Raw genomic sequence first — 17589 nt, forward strand, 5'->3', positions numbered from 1 at the left:
TTAGCTACTATAGTTAAGAGTTAGTTAAATAGTATGAAGAAGTAGAGAGTTGATGCCACCTTGGCCCATCTAGGAACAGGTAGCTTCTACGTTGAAATCTACAGCTATTTGAGGTTCTGTGGAGATCTGTTGTTGTGCACCGATCATTGGCTGCACTATGCTCCACTCTCCTCTCCGCTTTATACAATCTCGAACATCGTGCAAGTCAATCTATAGACAGATAAACATCTCCAGCCAAAAGTGATCAAGGAATCCACTCTCCAGAAACTGCGGTCTTTTAGAACTCATGACCAGCAAAATCCGAAACGCCACCCCGTATTTGAAGTAGTCCATTGAAGTAGTCCATTGAAGAAGTCCATTGAAGAAGTCCATTGAAGAAGTCCATTGAAGAAGTCCATTGAAGAAGTCCGTTGAAAAGTCTGCTTAAAAAGTCCTTTGAAAAGATTCATAGAAACAGCCTTCTGTTTCAATTGATATCAGTAGTGTAGACCGTGTGTTGAACTCATACTTTGATGAGCTTGTTGAAATTAAAGAGTTGAAATTTCCCATAGGATATGCGCGCTATGCTTTGCAAATTGTGCGGTTTGTGTAGTAGGATCATTGAAGTTTACCGGTTCGCTCGTTATAGTATAAGCGAAAAGCTTAGCATAAGATTGATCAGTCGACGTGTCTCAGAAAAGAAAACCATAAATTATAAACTCACTTTCGAATGGAGAGATGGATATCAACTAGATAGGTTTTTTATGTTCAGAGAATAGTGGTAAGGTTCCTAGGTATATATGCGTTATCACCACTCAGCGCAATAGTCATCAACCGTGCCTGGAATTACATGACTGGAAGGTAATTGAATAAGAGTACTATTTGTCTATTTAATAAGAATATTTGATAATGAGTAAGAAATATTGTTAGTGTCGAGGGGGAAAATATATTGATTTTTCCCCCTCCCCTCCGCCAGTTTGGCCATCCTGTCGCTGTGAATTCATTGCAATAGGATGGCCACTCGATTTTAAACCCAATAGCTGACCCGGATATGCCCTTGGTTTGTTTCGCCCCTCCCCCCGTCCTGCATCTTATCATTTTGATGGTTTGTTTTAGATGGACAGGTAGGAAGGGGGGAGGGCGAATATCTTCACAACTGGCGACTTGCATTCGAAATTCGATCGGACTTGGAAACGATCACTGCAGGAGAGGGTCCTAGAAGAAATAATTAGTATGTGAGAAATAACGTGATAACCATTTGACATACCCGGAAGTGTTTCTGTGAGTTGTTGGCTCTTTCGAGTCGGGCCGCATAACGGTTTTCTTGTCGAAGGGCGCGAGTTCTCTCACGGCGTTCAGTAACAAGAATGGTTTCTTTTTCGGAATCCGTGACACCGATCATTCCTGTGCCGCCGTTGGCACGGGTGACAAGAGCACGATTGTGGTTGCGGCCACGAGGCTTTTCATCTTCCTCAATTTCTCCATTCTGAATGGCAAGCATGCGAGTAGCACGCTCTTCAGCGGTAGGGTAGTTGTGCAAATTCTGGCGATAGTATTTAGCCAGCGAGCGATGACCAACACTTCTGCCGGATGGCAAGTGAAGCTCGTATTCATCCTGGTAGATGAGTGGGGCTTTCCTGTGAGAGCTGCTTTCGTTGTCTTCGATGGAAGAAGCAGAGGTTTCGGTTTCCCAGCCAGCATCGTCGCCTTCAGATGTCTTAACAGCACCACTGTCGGGCATAGACTCGTCCTCATCCTCGTCCTCGTCTTCGTTATCTGAATAGGTGCTGCGGAAATCGTAGTACTGGCCAATTTCAACCTGCTCCTCATCGGCTTCGAATGCGATCATACAATGGCCCTTATCGCGCATGTGGGTCCGGGCGCCGTCGGCATTGTTTCGTACGGCGTGACAGTAGAGACATTCGTGGTTTTCGGAGATTTTGCGGAATAGATAGTGGACCAGGCCCTCCAGATCGGCCAAGTAGGTTTGTTCTGGGATAAACATTCCGTGTACCTTGTACATGTGATCAACGTTGGCGTTGATATCAGTGGATTCAGTCCGGCAGAAGAGACACTGAGATGAGGAGAAATCATTTTGGGTGGGGGCGGTTTCCATATCTTCGTCCTCATCCTCTTCTTCGTTGATCGTAGTGGCATTAAGACCATCGATGACCTTGGAAACATCACCATCATGCGATTTGCCGACAGGATCGCCAATAGAGAATGCCGAGCTGATGACCGAGGCGCTGTCGCCTTCCTTATTCAGACGAGCCTCGCGCTGCTTGTGCTTCGAGCTCTTGATGTGGTTCTGATAGGAGTTCTCGCTGTAAAATGCTTTTTGGCAAGCGTGACAGGTTTTCTCATAGGAGGCCTTGGCGGCAGCCTCAGTGGACGTGGCCTTGGCAGCAATAACCTTCTCATTGAAGGTTTCCAAAGAAACAGGTGGCAGAGAGGCGATGCGGCGCTTCATGTTGTATAAATGCCAGTCCTTGCGCATATGATCTCTCTGTGCATCGCTTCGATGGAACGCAACAAGACAGGTGTTGCAGGTGTATGGGAGGTTTGAAGTCGACGACATGGTGGGCTTATCGTCAAATATCGTGAATGTAGAAATGATGTGAAATTTCTCGGGATCAAAAGTCGTAAACGTTGAAGACGTGGAAGATTGATCGTGAGAAAAAAAAAGTCAGGTGGACCGAAGACTTATCGCGGGGTAAGTTTGGGTTTTTTTTTTTTTTTTGCGATAATATCGTTTGCTTACTCAATCAGGTGATCTGCTGAGCGATGAAAGGGCTCAAAAAACCAAGATACCAGAATACCAGATATCGTTGGCGACTTCTAGGATGTCGACGCTTATCTTTCAAATCGCACAGAGGATGACGCTTTGCCGTTTTCTTTCACGCTAAACCCGAAGTAGTGTAGGTCACGTGGTAAGCGCATCAATACGGCAATCTCCGAAGGAAACAGCTAAGGTACTGTAGAGGCTGCGAACTGTGCAGATGGCCGAATATAAGGGAACATAATCGTATTCGGATGGGATGAGTATGAGATCAATACATGCTGCGTCACAACGTCCATAAACTGCAAATCATGAGAAGTGACGGAAAATTGATAGACCGAGGCTGATATCATGAACGAGGATGTCGGATGAGTTTGGCTTGCCATTGAAGTGGCGAGCAGGGCAAATATACCACTGACCAGGTGGTATTCTTCGCAACTCTATTAAACTTGTCTATGACTATCAGCAGCTTGCTAGCCGAAACTAGGGATCCTAGAGATGTCGGACAAGTAGTGAATCGAGGCTGATAACATGAAAAAGGACAGTGATGGAGTTTGCATTGCCATTGAAGCGGCAAGCAGGCGAATATACCACTGACTAGGTGGTGTTATTCGCAAACTCTCTCAGACATGTTCATGAGTATCAGCCTCTGCTAGCCGGGATGCGAAATCCACACGACACTAGCGATACATTTATCTTGGGAGATGCTGGAGAAGAAGGAGCGAGAGTAGGCCAGCCGGGAAACAAAATCCGCACGATACTGGCGGTGTATCGAGGCTAATCACATGGATAGGGACGTCGAGTGAGTTGAGCTTGGTCATTAAAGCAGCCAAGCCGAGCGAATAACACTGACCAGGTGGTGTTGTTCGCAAACTCTATCAGTCGTGTCCGTGCCTATTAACCTCGCTAGTCGGGATGCGAAATCCACACGACACTAGCGATACATTTATATCGGGAGATGCTGGAGAAGAAGGAGCGAGAATAGGCCAGCCGGGAAACAAAATCCGCACGATACTGGCGATGTATCGAGGCTAATCGCATGGACAGGGACGTCAAGTGAGTTGAGCTTGGCTGTTGAAGCAGCCAAGCTGAGCGAATACCACTGACCAGGTGGTGTTGTTCGCGAACTCTGTCAGACGTGTCCATGCCTATTAACCTCGCTAGTCGGGATGCGAAATCCACACGACACTAGCGATACATTTATATCGGGAGATGCTGGAGAAGAAGGAGCGAGAGTAGGCCAGTCGGGAAACAAAATCCGCACGATACTGGCCAGAAGCGAAGAAGGATGGCAGCGAGTCCATAGATCCCCAAGGAGAGATACGTCTTCAACAACAACCTAACCCCCACCCATGCTTCCAAGAGGTCATGTTGTTATAGCTGGGGAGGGTATCGGAGTCGGAGTCGATGGGGGAGCATAGGCTGGAGTAGGCAGATGTGGCAAGGTGGAGGCTGTACTGAACCTTACAGGCCACCCATCAATCTGCAAAGGTCTTCCATCGGGTTGCCGTCTCCTTCGCGCGCATCCCACATCGCCTTCAGCTTCTCATAGGCATCTGACCAAAGCTTTCTTGTCTCCTCGTGCTCCTCGGTCTCCCTCTTAAGCTCGTTCTTGAGCATCTTGGTCTCCTTGAGATATTTCTGCCTCAATTCACCCCGCATGTTCTTTATCTCGTTGACATGTTTCTCCTTTAAGCTGGAGATCAGAGGTCGTAATTGGATACTCTTCTCTGTATCCAATCTTTCCTGGCATTCCTTTGCCATCTTCTTCAGCTCGGCAGCGTGGTCAGAGTTCAGGCTGTCAAGACGAGTCACGGATTCTGCATGCATAATCCCTTTCTCTCTTTCCAAGTCAGCCTGGTACTTCTTCTCATCACTGCCTCGCTGGGCCTTCAGCTCTGCCGCATGCTTGGACTCCAGGCTAGCAATGTGAGTCATAGCTTGATCGTAGATCAGCTGCTTCTCTCTTGCTAGCGTGGCCTGAAAGTCCTTTAGCAAGCTTTCACGTATGCTCGCTACCTCGGTAGTCTGCCCAGTCGAGAGCTGAATCCGCTGCGCCTCCAGCTTGGCGGCGTGTTCGGTGCAGAGCTGAGCATACTTGCCCTCTAGCTCTGTGGTCTGCTTGGCGGCCTGCTTGGCGGCATGGTCGGTCGAGAGCTTCACACGCTGAGCCTCCGCGTAAGCAGCGGTCAAGTCGTGAGTAATCAATGCGTGGGCCTTGCGAAGTCTGATATTCTCCACACGAAGCTTAGACAGCTCATTGCCACACGGCAATGCAAGCTTCTGCCGCACGCACTTCTTGCCCAACTTGCTGGCCGGGAGGGAGAGCAAGCGCGATTTGAGCTTTCGGGTGGTCGCGCGGTTGATACGGCTATAAATAATGCATTATTAGCAGGGCTTAATCAACAAAAAGATTTATTTATTATTTTGACTTACCACTTGAGGTCGGAAGTGCCGTGGGGAATGAAGCCTTCATGATGTCCCATCAGGTTGATGGGATCGAAGAATTGGGGGGCGTCGGTCATCACCATGTCTTCTGAATCTCCCATCATCTCGATGGCATCGAAAGACTGAGGGGCGTCGGTCATCACCACGTCTTCGGGTTCTCCCATCAACTCGACGGCATCGAAGAATTGATCGGTCATGGTCTCATCTTCGGGGTCTGCCATCAAGCCAATGGGATCGAAGCATTGTTGGAAGGGGTAGGAAGAGTATAAACCTTCCATATCTACTGATTTCTTATTGCTTTGGTGATCAGGAGCGAAAAGAAAAAAAAATCAACGTAATGGGGCAAGGAAAAAAGTGGGAGGGGAAGAAGTTGACTTGGATTTCAAATCTGTGTACGCCGCCTGTCAAATATTTTTTTCGTGGGTGAGCTGAATGATCTCATTTCAAGCTACTGCCTGGTTAAACCAGCGCTGTCTCGTCTTAATCTCCTTGTTCTGTCTGTCTACATCCCATCTATCTCATAATATCTTATGTATTTTCTATCTAGTATCTGTTATATGCTACTAGCTCCTCGATACTACAATGCTATATTATTTGTTGGCCAATTGACTACTTGCCCTGATCAGATCAAATATAGCTTTTGGTAACTGTATTGACCCTGTTTACAATCCCTCCCACGTCAGTCTGAACTGTTGTAAATTACATTTTATGTTAACCATTTTAATTTAAATGTCTACAAAGATTGAAGAACGCCTGTTTTTGGAAAAGAGCATTTTGAAATATCAGAGATATGAATGTTTTCTTTAAAATCTAGAAAATGCTCTCCTGAACCAACATGTGTGTGTATGGATTATCATTATTCTGAAGATTCTGAATAAGTTAAAGCAAACACTAGACCATCAACAACTCTAGGATAGAACTTGAAGATAATTCCTCAATTATATTAACTCATTCACGCCACATCATTATAATGGAACAAATATTACAATGAATATATTAATATGAGGTCTATAGTTTAAGCTTCGTCATGATCTAAAGCCATGTGGATCTTGCCGCACATGGTGATCTCTTGGCAACAGAAATGACCTCATATCAACACAACTCGTGCGTGAGTCGTGAATGCCCAGCACGTAGGTAATTGCTCAGCATTTTAACTTTCATCGCTGATTTAATACTTATCTATTTTCTAGCTTTGGTATCGCTCAAAAGTTGGAGTATTTCAAGTTGCAATTGTAGTAGAATTTAGCCAGATATCAATGCTCAATCACTACAGCTCGCTGGTCATGAACACGATCTTAATTGCTCTAGGGCTCCGATTATTCCACCTGAGCAAAGTTTCAGCTGTTATTTAATTTCTTCGGTAAAGCTTTGACAAGCCTCTCCCAATACTGACTCTTCTCTTTGATTATGAAGAGATTTATTGTTCAAGTCCCCTGTATATGTACAAATCGTACTGTCACGGTGCATTAACAAGGCCACCAGTGAACATATGGCGAGGAGATTGATGAATCTTCAAAACAATACCTAGGTCGTTGATATATAAATGTTAAATAATCTCCTAGCTCACTCCGGGAGGGATAAAACCATACCTAAGTAGGTATCGATCTACAATTAACTCGTCTGCTGGTAAAATTATATTGACCATCATCTTCCTAGAGTCACAGGTAGATCTCGGGATCTACAGACCTCGGGAGCTACTTGTGCACATCATACCTGGATGGAAAGAGTTGATTTTATATAACCCCTACCTAGTTATCAATCGAAACAGCGCTAAGTCTATTTGAATATTGGGTGATCAAGGCAAAGCTTTGCGCCAATTCACATGATAGGTTTATGCTAGAATCTATTTTTATTCGGGTGCCCATTGTAATACATAAGTGACTCCTTTTCTCACGAGTTAAAAATCTATTACTTTTTTCCACTCATCTCACTAAGAGTACACATATCTTATCAACTCTTCCATGCCTCCTGTCACTCGATCCGCTACACACGCCGCAGTATCCAAAATTACAACACCGTTAAGATGTGTATCTCAACATGAGAAATTGATATAATGGCTATCAGTTAAAGATTATAACCGATGATAGCACATTGTTCTATCTTTTACAAGAACTCCTTCAATATAAAGGGCACACTCAAATTGCGCGAGCTCGTCCACAGGAGCTAAATGGCATTGAGTGGATAGTTATCGGTGAGGTGTTATAAATTAAGACGCTATAATAGTATATATCTGATATATAATAGAATGGGAAAAGAGTGAAGCAAGAGAACACTTTCTCATATCAGGGCTATCTCTAAGATTGACACAAGCTCTTGACCCACACCAAGAACTCATCTGGTTAATCGGTCCTTCAGACTATTATGACCCAGTAATTAACGATCACTATCACGGGAAATATATCAAACCGCTCCATGAGGTCTTCACTGTCTACTTTCCAATAGATATAAATAGTGCTACTATATTATCTTTGGAAAACCTTGACAAACTACCAGTCAGGCGGTGCTTGAACAACGATGATATAGAACATCTAGAATTGGACATATCAGGGCTAATTTCCCAGAGCTGTGGATGGATAGAGGGTCAAGTTGAATACCATGGGCAGGCTGCTCAGCGCTTAGTCTATTTTTTTAGTTTTAAGGGTGAAGAGTGGAAGCGATGCTTTAAAGAGATAAAATGGAGCTCTGATGGACAAACAGATTGGGAGCATTTTCTTGAAGATTTGGAAAAACATGGCATGATAGGATTTGATTCCCAGCATGCTCAGTTCAAATTTATTAGGGAAGGTATGTCAGAGAATCCGCCTCAATCGCCACGTGCTTGGTCTTGGCCTGGTGTAGACGAGTTTGCGGAAATGAATGAGCGAATTTTAAACGGAGATGAGGTTGGAGATTTATAAAGAATTGTCAATTGACTATAACTGAGCACCAAATACCATTGACAAAGTGTTGCACGTTCGATAGCAATTTTCTGGAAACTCATATTTCAAGTTCAAAATCAAGCATCCTATCACAGTGGGCGAGGGTTGACTACCCATTGATCACCTGTTATAGCCCTGTAATTATCTTACAAAAAATACTAATAAATCCAAGTAAAATCCAGTCACCAAATGAATTTTGGACCAGTATCTTATATTCTCCTAACGAGTACCTATATCATAGCCCTTAAATACTTGATCCTCGAGATTTTCACCTTATCTGTGAGCTTATCTGCCGGTTTCGGTGCCAAGAAGTCTGACCCAGACCCGCACCAAAAACCCACCTTTTTTTCGAGTGACTCAACCTCTCTCTCTACTTTCCTCGTACAAGTCCTCAAATTCCTCTACTTTGATTATTCAGAACTCTCAAAATGTCCAAGGGAAAGGTTAGTTATCAATTGACACAGTTACAATTGTCATATCCAATCTCGTCCTCCCCCTCCACACAATCGTCAAGCTCAACTCAACTGACCCATTGTTGCTCATAGGTTTGCCTAGCTTACTCCGGTGGCCTCGACACCAGCTGTATCCGTACGCCTCTCCCGATTCCCTCGATATCCTCATACAACTCCAGTTGCTGATCCTTATTTACAGTCAAATACTTGATTGAGGAGGGCTATGAGGTTGTCTGCTTCAGTAAGTCTTTTCTTGTGACTCGAGAAATTCAGTAGAAGAAAAAATTGCTAACCTTTTGTATAGTGGCCGATGTTGGCCAGGAAGGTACAGTTGGATTTATCTTTGAAAATGCGACATTTTACTAAATGGCAACCATAGAGGACTTCGAAGCCGCCCGCGAGAAGGCCCTGAAGATCGGTGCCCTCAAGTGCGAGATCGTTGATCTCCGCCGTGAGTTCATTGAGGAACTTTGCTTCCCTGCCATTGCTTGCAATGCTGTCTACGAGAATGTGTATCTGCTTGGTATATATCGCTCTATCGATGTCCCATGATTTCTTGGTTTTGACAGACGTACAGGAACCTCCCTCGCCCGTCCCGTGATCGCCCGGGCTCAGATTGACGTTGCTAACGTATGTTGAATATTCTTTTGGTCGAAGATTGGAGTGTTTACTGATTACAAATAGCGTGAGGGATGCTTCGCTGTTTCCCACGGCTGCACCGGTAAGGGAAATGACCAGGTTCGCTTTGAGCTTGCTTTCTATGCCTTGCAGCCCAAGATCAAGGTCTTGGCTCCGTGGCGCGACCCTGTTTTCTACGAGCGTTTCGCCGGCCGCAACGATCTCCTTGCCTACGCCGCTGAGAAGGGAATTCCTGTTACCTCCACCAAGTCCAAGCCCTGGAGCATGGACGAGAACCTGGCCCACTGCTCTTACGAGGCCGGTATTCTCGAGGACCCTGATACTACTCCTCCTTCCGACATGTGGAAGTTGACTCAGGATCCTTTGGCTGCCCCTGACAAGCCCGAGGACTTCACTCTGTTCTTCGAGAAGGGTCTCCCTGTCAAGCTCGAGTACACCGAGAATGGCCAACAGAAGACTGTCACCGACTCCGTTGACCTCTTCCTGACTGCTAACACCATTGCTCGCCGCCACGGTGTTGGCCGTATTGATATCGTATGTGACTTCCAACAAGACCAGAGAAGCAAGTACTAACCTAAACTAGGTTGAGAACCGTTTCATTGGTATCAAGTCTCGTGGTTGCTACGAGACCCCTGGTCTTACCTGCTTGCGCTCCGCCCACATGTGAGTTCCATGTCCCCATCGTATTGGTCTTTCAGTAACTAACTCAGTTTAGTGACCTTGAGGGTCTTGTGATGGACCGTGAGGTTCGTGCTCTGCGTGACCAGTTCGTCACCTTCAACTACTCTAAGGTTAGTTTCTCCCCTTCTCAACTAAACGGCCCTCCTAATCTAACGTCACCACAGCTCCTGTACAACGGTCTGTACTTCTCCCCCGAGCGTGAGTTCCTTGAGGAGTCCATCACCGCTTCCCAAAAGACCATCAACGGCCAGGTCCGTTGCCGTGTCTACAAGGGCAGCTTCTCTGTTCTCGGTCGCTCTTCCGAGACTTCCAAGCTTTACGACGCAACCGAGTCCAGCATGGACGAGATTGGTGACTTCGCTCCCGCTGAGACCAGCGGCTTCATCAGTGTGTCTGCTATCCGTCTCAAGAAGTACGGCCAGATGAAGGCTGCCGCTGGCGAGAGGCTGTAAATTTCTAGAACAACAAGTCTAGATCTTCTTTCCTCTTGTGGGCCAGATTGGAGAGCCACATGCTGAGCGTCCCTGGCTCTCATTGAGAAAAAACGACGGACCCTTTTTTACGCTTCTACCACCACCGATGTATATTTGATGTGGGTCCTCGCGTTGAATGATTGTATAATGAATTAAGTAGAAAAAATTACCATTTCCAGATTCGTACCAACTCTTCGAAAAGGTAGATTCTTTGATCCGAAATAGGTATGCTCAGGTGCATATGTAGAGGACATTTGGAATAGATTATTGAACTATAACTATAAATAGCTACCTACGTAGCTCCCGATGCCCTACAAATCTGCTATATGTCGCAGGTTGGTATTTTGGTATTTAAACTGTTGTTTCTTTCCAAAAGTCAGCATTCGAACCTTGCAAGATAACCTACATGTCGACCAATGACGTACCGTTCCAAGCGTCCAATGCAGCCTTCTCTGCATCCCACCCCCACAGGAATGTCTGGGTATCACGATCAGCCCATTTATCTGGGCTATTGCCGGTAGCAGATGCCTTGAACTGCTCATCACGTGCAACCTGCTCTGGTCCATCAGGCAAGTGCAAAGTGACGCGATTCTCCGAACCAGAAGCCTGCACCGTCTCTGCACGCTGCTTGCGAGACTGTTCGTATATTTGCAGCGCACGAGGGATCTCATTCTTAGAAGTGATTGTCGACAAAAGGACAGCTAGGGCAGCTGCATCCTCGACTGCCTGTGCTGCACCTTGAGCAACATAAGGGCTGAAAACTGTTAGTATCGTGCAGGAAAAAAGGATCACTAATTTTTGACTTACAGCATAGGGTGGCAAGCGTCACCAATCAGAGCTACTGATCCACGAATCCAGGTTTTGAGGGGCAGGTGCAGACACAACTTCCACTCCAAGACCTCGTCATCCTGCACCAAGTTAAGCAGCTTCTGCAGCTTCGGGTCCCATCCCTTGTAGTTGTCGAGCATGGTCTGCTTCGAGCCCTTAGTGGTCCATGACTCCTCGGCATCTTTGCTGTCTGGGTGAAGAAGAACAACGTTGTACAGCTCATAGTTCCGAACAGGGTACGCAATAATGTGGCGACCAGGTCCCAGCCAGCGAGTTGCCTGAGGCTCATCGATAAGCGCCTTCAGCTCAGGATCTTGCTCCATCACGGAGCGAGGCAGAAGCATTCTGTACGCAGCATCACCAGTAGGAATGGCCTTGGATGTCGGGTCATTCAATAGCTGGCTCCGGATGTTGGACTTGACGCCATCAGCACCGATAATAATGTCTCCACGAACGATTGTGCCGTTAGCTAATGTGACGGTGGCTGCATCAAAGTCGACACTTTCCACGTGGGAGTTTGTTCGCAGCTCTACATTCTCCAACGCTGTTGCCTTTGCAATTAGGGCATTGTGCAAGTCAGCTCGATGGATGACAATTTGCTTGCCGAAGCTCCTGTTAACGGGCATTGTGGCTAGGAGCTCGCCGTTTTCCCATCGTCGAACATAGATATTCTCCAAGGCGACACCTTGCTTGTACATTAATTCCGAAACATCCCACCCTGCGTCCTTGTTAGTGTCGATCCACGCACTTCTTTCTCAATGCGACTCACTGTCGAAAAGACGCAGCATGTTAGGAGAAATTTGGATTCCAGCTCCAACCTCCAAGAGCTTCATGACATTTTAGTAGGTGTTCTCTAGATCCTGAATTGGATTGGCTTGACATACTTTCGGGGCGGACTCAAGGATCACGACGCGGTGGCCACGCAAACCAAAAGTCAAGGCTGCTGCTACGCCGCCAATGCCTAAACAAAAAGAAACCAATTGAGTACATAGCCCTGACGATTAACAGGAAATCCAAATCATACCGGCACTGTTCAATGTTAGCAACGTGGTTCTATCTCATAAAAGGGGACTCATACCCGACGATGACCACATCGAGAGGCAAATTTGCTTGTGGAGTAGCCATAATGATGATTTCTGATCGAAGAAACAAATTGTTTGAACGGAAACCTTAAAAGAAGGGCTGCAGATGTGATTCTTTTAAAGACGAGACTCCTTTAAGTGCAGTGGCTAACATTACAGAAAAATATTTCCAAAGTTAATCCGCTTGCCGCTCCACCCGTTGTTTCGACTCCATCTTCCTTTTATTTTTATCCGGAACCCTTCTTACTACATCATTGATCTTCATCGGTGGTTGATTATTAGCTTCTCCGCATCTACTAAATGCAGAATACAGAATAACTACGATTGCTACTCGTACTCTTACTTCTACATGAGCCTTTGCCGTCGACTTTGGCTTAGGAGCTAAGCCAAGGCAGATTTTGGCTAACTGGACTCTTTGAGGGGCCATCATGGCATGCGATCAAAGTATCCATTGGCGATATTCCGGTGTCTCGATTGTATAAAAAGGAAGATGTTCGGTAATCGAGTATAACGATCTAACTGCCGTGGGGCAATGGAGTTTAATTCTCACGTATGATCATTGATCTATTAGAACTGAAAGGATTTGAATGAAATATGTGGACTTTTTAAGCCCTCTCGGCAGTGCTCCTCATTGGTTGTTGTTCTATTCTTTGGGTGAACCGATATAGGATGCCCGGCTATTCCATCTTCTTTCATCTGCCGAATTTGATCCATCCCACCTACGACAGTTAAGAAGCAATCACGGTCGCATACTTACTAAGTTGGTTGTAGGCACGATTTACGTTTACGACTACGGCAATTTCGGTCTTGCTTCATTGCCGGTCAACAGGTACAGAATCGAGATCGTTTTGTATTTATTTGAAACTGCAAGGAGCATGATTTGATGTGTAGATTTGAGATATACTTCTATCTCTAACTACCGAACTATCTCCGCAGCAGAACAACTTCCCGTGAAATTGAAAGCCGAAATGTTGACGTTAACGTGCTGGCGGGCTGGCGTGCTATAGGGTGGTCATGACACTATACTCTGTGACGTCTCCTTTGACTTGTTCCACTGTTGACATTGGCCGCAAAGAGATCAGTGGGTTCCACTATCTCGATATCGAAATCACAGTGTTTACTTTGTTTGTAAACCAGCCGCCAGTCATAATGGCCATATATGCCGTGTATACCATTTGGTCGAAAGTGAGCCTCATAAACTCCAACGCGTTCAAGCTCAAAAAAAGTGAACACATTGAGCTAAAAGACTCTTTCGCATTGCCTCACCGGGCATCATACGTTGATCTTCATCCTCATGATCGATAAAAATGAGCTATGAGGTGCTAGCTCATGGTATCGCCCCATCTCATGAACAACTGCATTGGAGTTGGCGATCAGTCATCGGATGTAAGGTTCCGTAGATATCACTAGTGAGCATATGGCTTGCTCTGGATATTAATATTGCCGAGAATAAGATCCATGAGTCTTTACGATCGGTCAAAAGCAGCTTGGCAATCACCAAGATATAGCATGTGGAATCCAGATGACTAAATCTTGACCAACCCAGAGAACAGGGAATATATCAGAGCTGATATCTGCATTCTAGGCCTGGACCCATAAATCCGGAGGGGTCTCATATGCTAGTGACTTTAAGCCACCAAGCTCCTGGGATATTTGATGAGAAACAGCCACAAAGGAATAATTGATCTTGATAGTATCTCAGCTGCTAAATAAATATATCTTCTTCGAAATAAGCTCGCATTCCGTATTTGGCATGACGTTTGTGGGTTGAGATGAAGTTACAAGCATGATCCTGGATAAATAAGAAATGGTATTTTGCCAATACAAGCAATAATGCAGACGCCAACGAGAAAACAAATCCCAGGCTCCGTCTCAGTTATTACCGGTCCAGTAATATGTCTACAAATCAGCCCAAGTACTCTGTATACATGTGTCTATATATAGGAAGGCCTTTGAACAATTTCGAGGTTCTAGAACTGACAAGCCCTGGAGACGTCCACAGGTGTTATCAGCGTTAAACTGACTTGTCACTTTGCAAGGTTGATGTGACTTATCACCCTGTCATCAAATCATCTTTCTGGTCCCTGTTTTGTAATGAATTGTTAAAGGTTTCACCTCGGTAAAAAGTAAAAGCAATACGGCTATTGATAAGAATGCTCAATAGTGAAACTAAAGTCCAATTTTCAAGTTCGTAGAATCCGTATCTCAGATAAATTATGCATATGATACTCCGCAGATGTTATATTAGTTACCAACGATGTATCTTAAATAGGTAGAACCTATTATGATATCGAACAGCTTGCAACAGTATTGATAATTGATATCTCGAACCTTGGAAAGTTTAGTGGGTACTGAATTTAGTTCAAAGTTACATATTCTGCATTCTATAATGTAAAAGAACCAAGTCTTTCACGTTTCCTTTGGCTCTTACAAAAAGCTTCAAGAATCTGAATCCATGAAGAGCTACAAAAGAGAAGAGAAAAAAATTATATCGATTGCATTGAAATACATCAGGTCCCAATTTCCATTGCTGAAGAGTACATAGGAAATCGTATTCCTTCCAAATACATCAAAATAAGAGTAAAGCTCACTGTTCGTCGTCCGTTGATGAACCACCCAAGGCATATTATTATTAAATGGTGAGATTCTGCAAGAGAAACCGCTTGGCTAGCCCGTCACGGCTTCTCTTGATAATATGTGCTCATGCGGTACTTTGACTCCCCATCATAGGGAGACAAATCCTGCAATGCCTGCAGTCCTTCCCTATCGATAGTAGCACGGATATCCATACTTCGAGGAGTGAATCTGCATTCGAACGGGTTGGGTCTCATATTGAGGCCATTACTAGAACAAGCCCCTCCAATTAGTCCACTATAACAGTCGGAGCAAAGACTAAAGGATAGCAACTTACGTGTAATCAAAAATATCCACTGGAATCTGGTTTCCTTGAGCATCTAATGCCTTTTCGATGCGGAATCCCCAAAGTAAGCGTGCAATCGTTATGAATGTTCCCTGTTCAGCTAGCCCTTGGCCACTGCACACTCGTCTTCCCCAGCCGAATGTCATATACCCCTTCTCTCCTGGGAAAGGTCGCTGGTCAGGACTTCCAGCAATATATCGATCTGGATTGAAGCGGTCTGCCTCGGGAAAATCACGCTCATTGCGATGAATAGCCCATATATTTCCCTGAACCCATGTTCCTTGTGGAATCAACAACCCCTAGATCCTTGTCAGTGAATCGAGATGGTATACAATGATACTGTAAAGGATTTTACCTTGTAGTAATCGTCCTTAATAGGCGCGTGCGGCTGCCCTCCGATAATGGCAACCGATCTCCACCGTAGAACCTCTTTCATGAATGCTTTCACATATGGAAGGTCGGGCTCATCTTGAAATTTTGGGCTCCGATGTGGACCTACCACACGATCGAGCTCCTCCCACGCCTTTGGCAATACCTCCGGGAAAGCACAACAAGCCAGAACAAATGTCACAAGCGTCGAGCTTGAAGTGTCACTCCCCGCTCCGAAGAGATTTCCAGACAGTGATGATATCTCCATTTGGGAGAGACCATGTTTTGCTGCTTCTTCAAATATCCTCTTTGAATAGTTCGGTTCGGAACTTCTGGCAGCTTCTTCCGTCAATGCATAAAAGAAGGGTCTGCCGCTTCCTCCTTTTCCCATCCCTTTTTTCCATGGTGCCATCCAGTTCGGAAATTTGGCGAGAACTAAGCAACTTTAGTAAGATGTAGAGTCTGACCAGAGGCCAATCAGAATATAAGAATCAATCACAGATCTTACAGGGGAATGACTCCATTAGCATTGGAAATGTCTTTCCAGGTACGTTCAGATCAGCAGCGCGGTGCATCAAGGCAATTACTTCAGTGATAATGGGGTCGGTAAAAGAAGCGACGCGTCTTCCAAAATCAATAATAGAGACAACACTTGTCGCGTAGCGCTCAAAATGCTTGACGTATTCCGCTGGTTCCTGCAGAAGATCGAATGCAACAACCTTACTTTCGTCGTTCTGGAAACCCCGGTAGTTCCGAACCTGTTGTAGTCCAACGCCCATATGGGTCAGCTTTCTGTGCAGTCGCCATCTATCTCCATAGTACATATTGACTAGATTGGATTGTCCAGCGCCAAGTTCACTGAAAACAACCATTCGTGGTCGGGACGCGTAGATTGCGGCTCGCTTGTCTAGTATTTCGCTTGCTACCCAGGCATCGCAGATCCAAATTGTTGGTCGTCGACCTGTCCAGAATGTTACCATGGGTGAATCATATTCTTTTGCTAATTGCTCGAAGTAAATCCATGGTTTTTGGTCGGGTAGAAGGTGCGTGTTTCCGATCAAAGGCAGTGGGAATGGGCCCGGTGGCTGTGATGGCTGTTAGTATTGTTTGAATGTTTGTATTTTGAATCTTTTTGAAGATTTAATGACCATTCTATAGTGCAGGTATATCATGTATCCATAGTCGACCGCTAAAAGTACACTGAGTCCTATCAATGCGACGGATGTTGCCGTCGAGATGCTGATATTGCTCGGTTTCAAATGACTGAAAGTCACTTGAGTTCGAACTAGGGCTTTGAGCTCCTGAATATTTTCCACAGCCATGCTGACGCCTATCTGATGATATTTCGAGGCCAAAGAAATCAAAGGACAAGCCCAGGGTGTTGCCGGTCAATATGTACCGTTAGCCCTCCAACTCAATAAGCCGACACACTTTCTTCCTTCACTGCCACTTTGTGCCCACCAGTCGGGTGAGCCCCGCCATCGGATTGGAAATGCCGAGATAGGAATTATCCTTCAGTGGACAAATTTGCCCATAAAAGTCGAGTAAGGTTTGCTGTTAAGCATCGCTGGTCCAGTCGCAAGAACCACGTCAAGCCTGCAGCACGACCCCACATGGTCAAAACCTCCCTGAAAATCTGAGCAAGTCACATAATGGAGAGAATTCTGTCAATGGGTAGCTCAGTGGGGCTGACTGCCCCAGATATCGTGGGTCTGGAGTGCATATGCGGGGTTTGCGGGGGAATCTGTTCTTATTCTGGTGAAAGCGATGGTCGATCAACCCTCCACCCCTGTCATATGAAGATTTCCGAGTCATGAAATCAACAGAAAAGGTAATATGTAAATCCTTTAGAGTCAGGTCGGTATTCGTGTGGGGTTTGTTCGGCATATGGCACTTGGTCTCGCACCCGGACGACAGTTTATATGTGAGAGCACCGCGCAAGATGATTTCGCCCTCGGCATAGAGGGCTACTCAATTTCGTTCTAGATTCACTCCAAGGTTCTCACTATATTGGACTCATT

General features: G+C 45.5%; 5 protein-coding genes across 5 annotated transcripts; 1 reads left to right on the plus strand and 4 right to left on the minus strand.

Moving 5' to 3' along the window:
* Positions 1 to 1176: 1176 nt before the first annotated feature.
* N7495_004354 (putative C2H2 finger domain protein) lies at positions 1177 to 2557 on the minus strand (the record flags this gene model as incomplete). Its single annotated transcript, XM_057207005.1, has 2 exons — positions 1177 to 1194; positions 1247 to 2557. The coding sequence occupies 2 exons, from the start codon at positions 2555 to 2557 to the stop codon at positions 1177 to 1179; spliced, it is 1329 nt and encodes a 442-aa protein (XP_057064685.1).
* Positions 2558 to 4222: 1665 nt separating this feature from the next.
* On the minus strand, positions 4223 to 5484 carry N7495_004355 (uncharacterized protein; the record flags this gene model as incomplete). Its single annotated transcript, XM_057207006.1, has 2 exons — positions 4223 to 5129; positions 5195 to 5484. The coding sequence occupies 2 exons, from the start codon at positions 5482 to 5484 to the stop codon at positions 4223 to 4225; spliced, it is 1197 nt and encodes a 398-aa protein (XP_057064686.1).
* A 3068-nt stretch (positions 5485 to 8552) lies between these two features.
* Positions 8553 to 10348, plus strand: N7495_004356 (argininosuccinate synthase; the record flags this gene model as incomplete). Its single annotated transcript, XM_057207007.1, has 10 exons — positions 8553 to 8567; positions 8670 to 8712; positions 8776 to 8817; positions 8881 to 8901; positions 8956 to 9099; positions 9154 to 9206; positions 9261 to 9749; positions 9799 to 9878; positions 9931 to 10006; positions 10061 to 10348. 10 exons carry the CDS (start codon positions 8553 to 8555, stop codon positions 10346 to 10348), a joined length of 1251 nt encoding a protein of 416 aa, XP_057064687.1.
* Positions 10349 to 10771: 423 nt separating this feature from the next.
* On the minus strand, positions 10772 to 12322 carry N7495_004357 (putative salicylate hydroxylase; the record flags this gene model as incomplete). Its single annotated transcript, XM_057207008.1, has 6 exons — positions 10772 to 11123; positions 11177 to 11915; positions 11967 to 12024; positions 12082 to 12158; positions 12204 to 12226; positions 12276 to 12322. 6 exons carry the CDS (start codon positions 12320 to 12322, stop codon positions 10772 to 10774), a joined length of 1296 nt encoding a protein of 431 aa, XP_057064688.1.
* Positions 12323 to 14954: 2632 nt separating this feature from the next.
* N7495_004358 (uncharacterized protein) lies at positions 14955 to 16347 on the minus strand (the record flags this gene model as incomplete). Its single annotated transcript, XM_057207009.1, has 4 exons — positions 14955 to 15084; positions 15191 to 15498; positions 15555 to 16003; positions 16077 to 16347. 4 exons carry the CDS (start codon positions 16345 to 16347, stop codon positions 14955 to 14957), a joined length of 1158 nt encoding a protein of 385 aa, XP_057064689.1.
* Positions 16348 to 17589: the final 1242 nt, after the last annotated feature.

Source organism: Penicillium taxi, assembly GCF_028828555.1.
Source record: "Penicillium taxi strain IBT 34144 chromosome Unknown utg000003l_segment0_segment0, whole genome shotgun sequence".
Taxonomy (NCBI): Eukaryota; Fungi; Ascomycota; class Eurotiomycetes; order Eurotiales; family Aspergillaceae; genus Penicillium; species Penicillium taxi.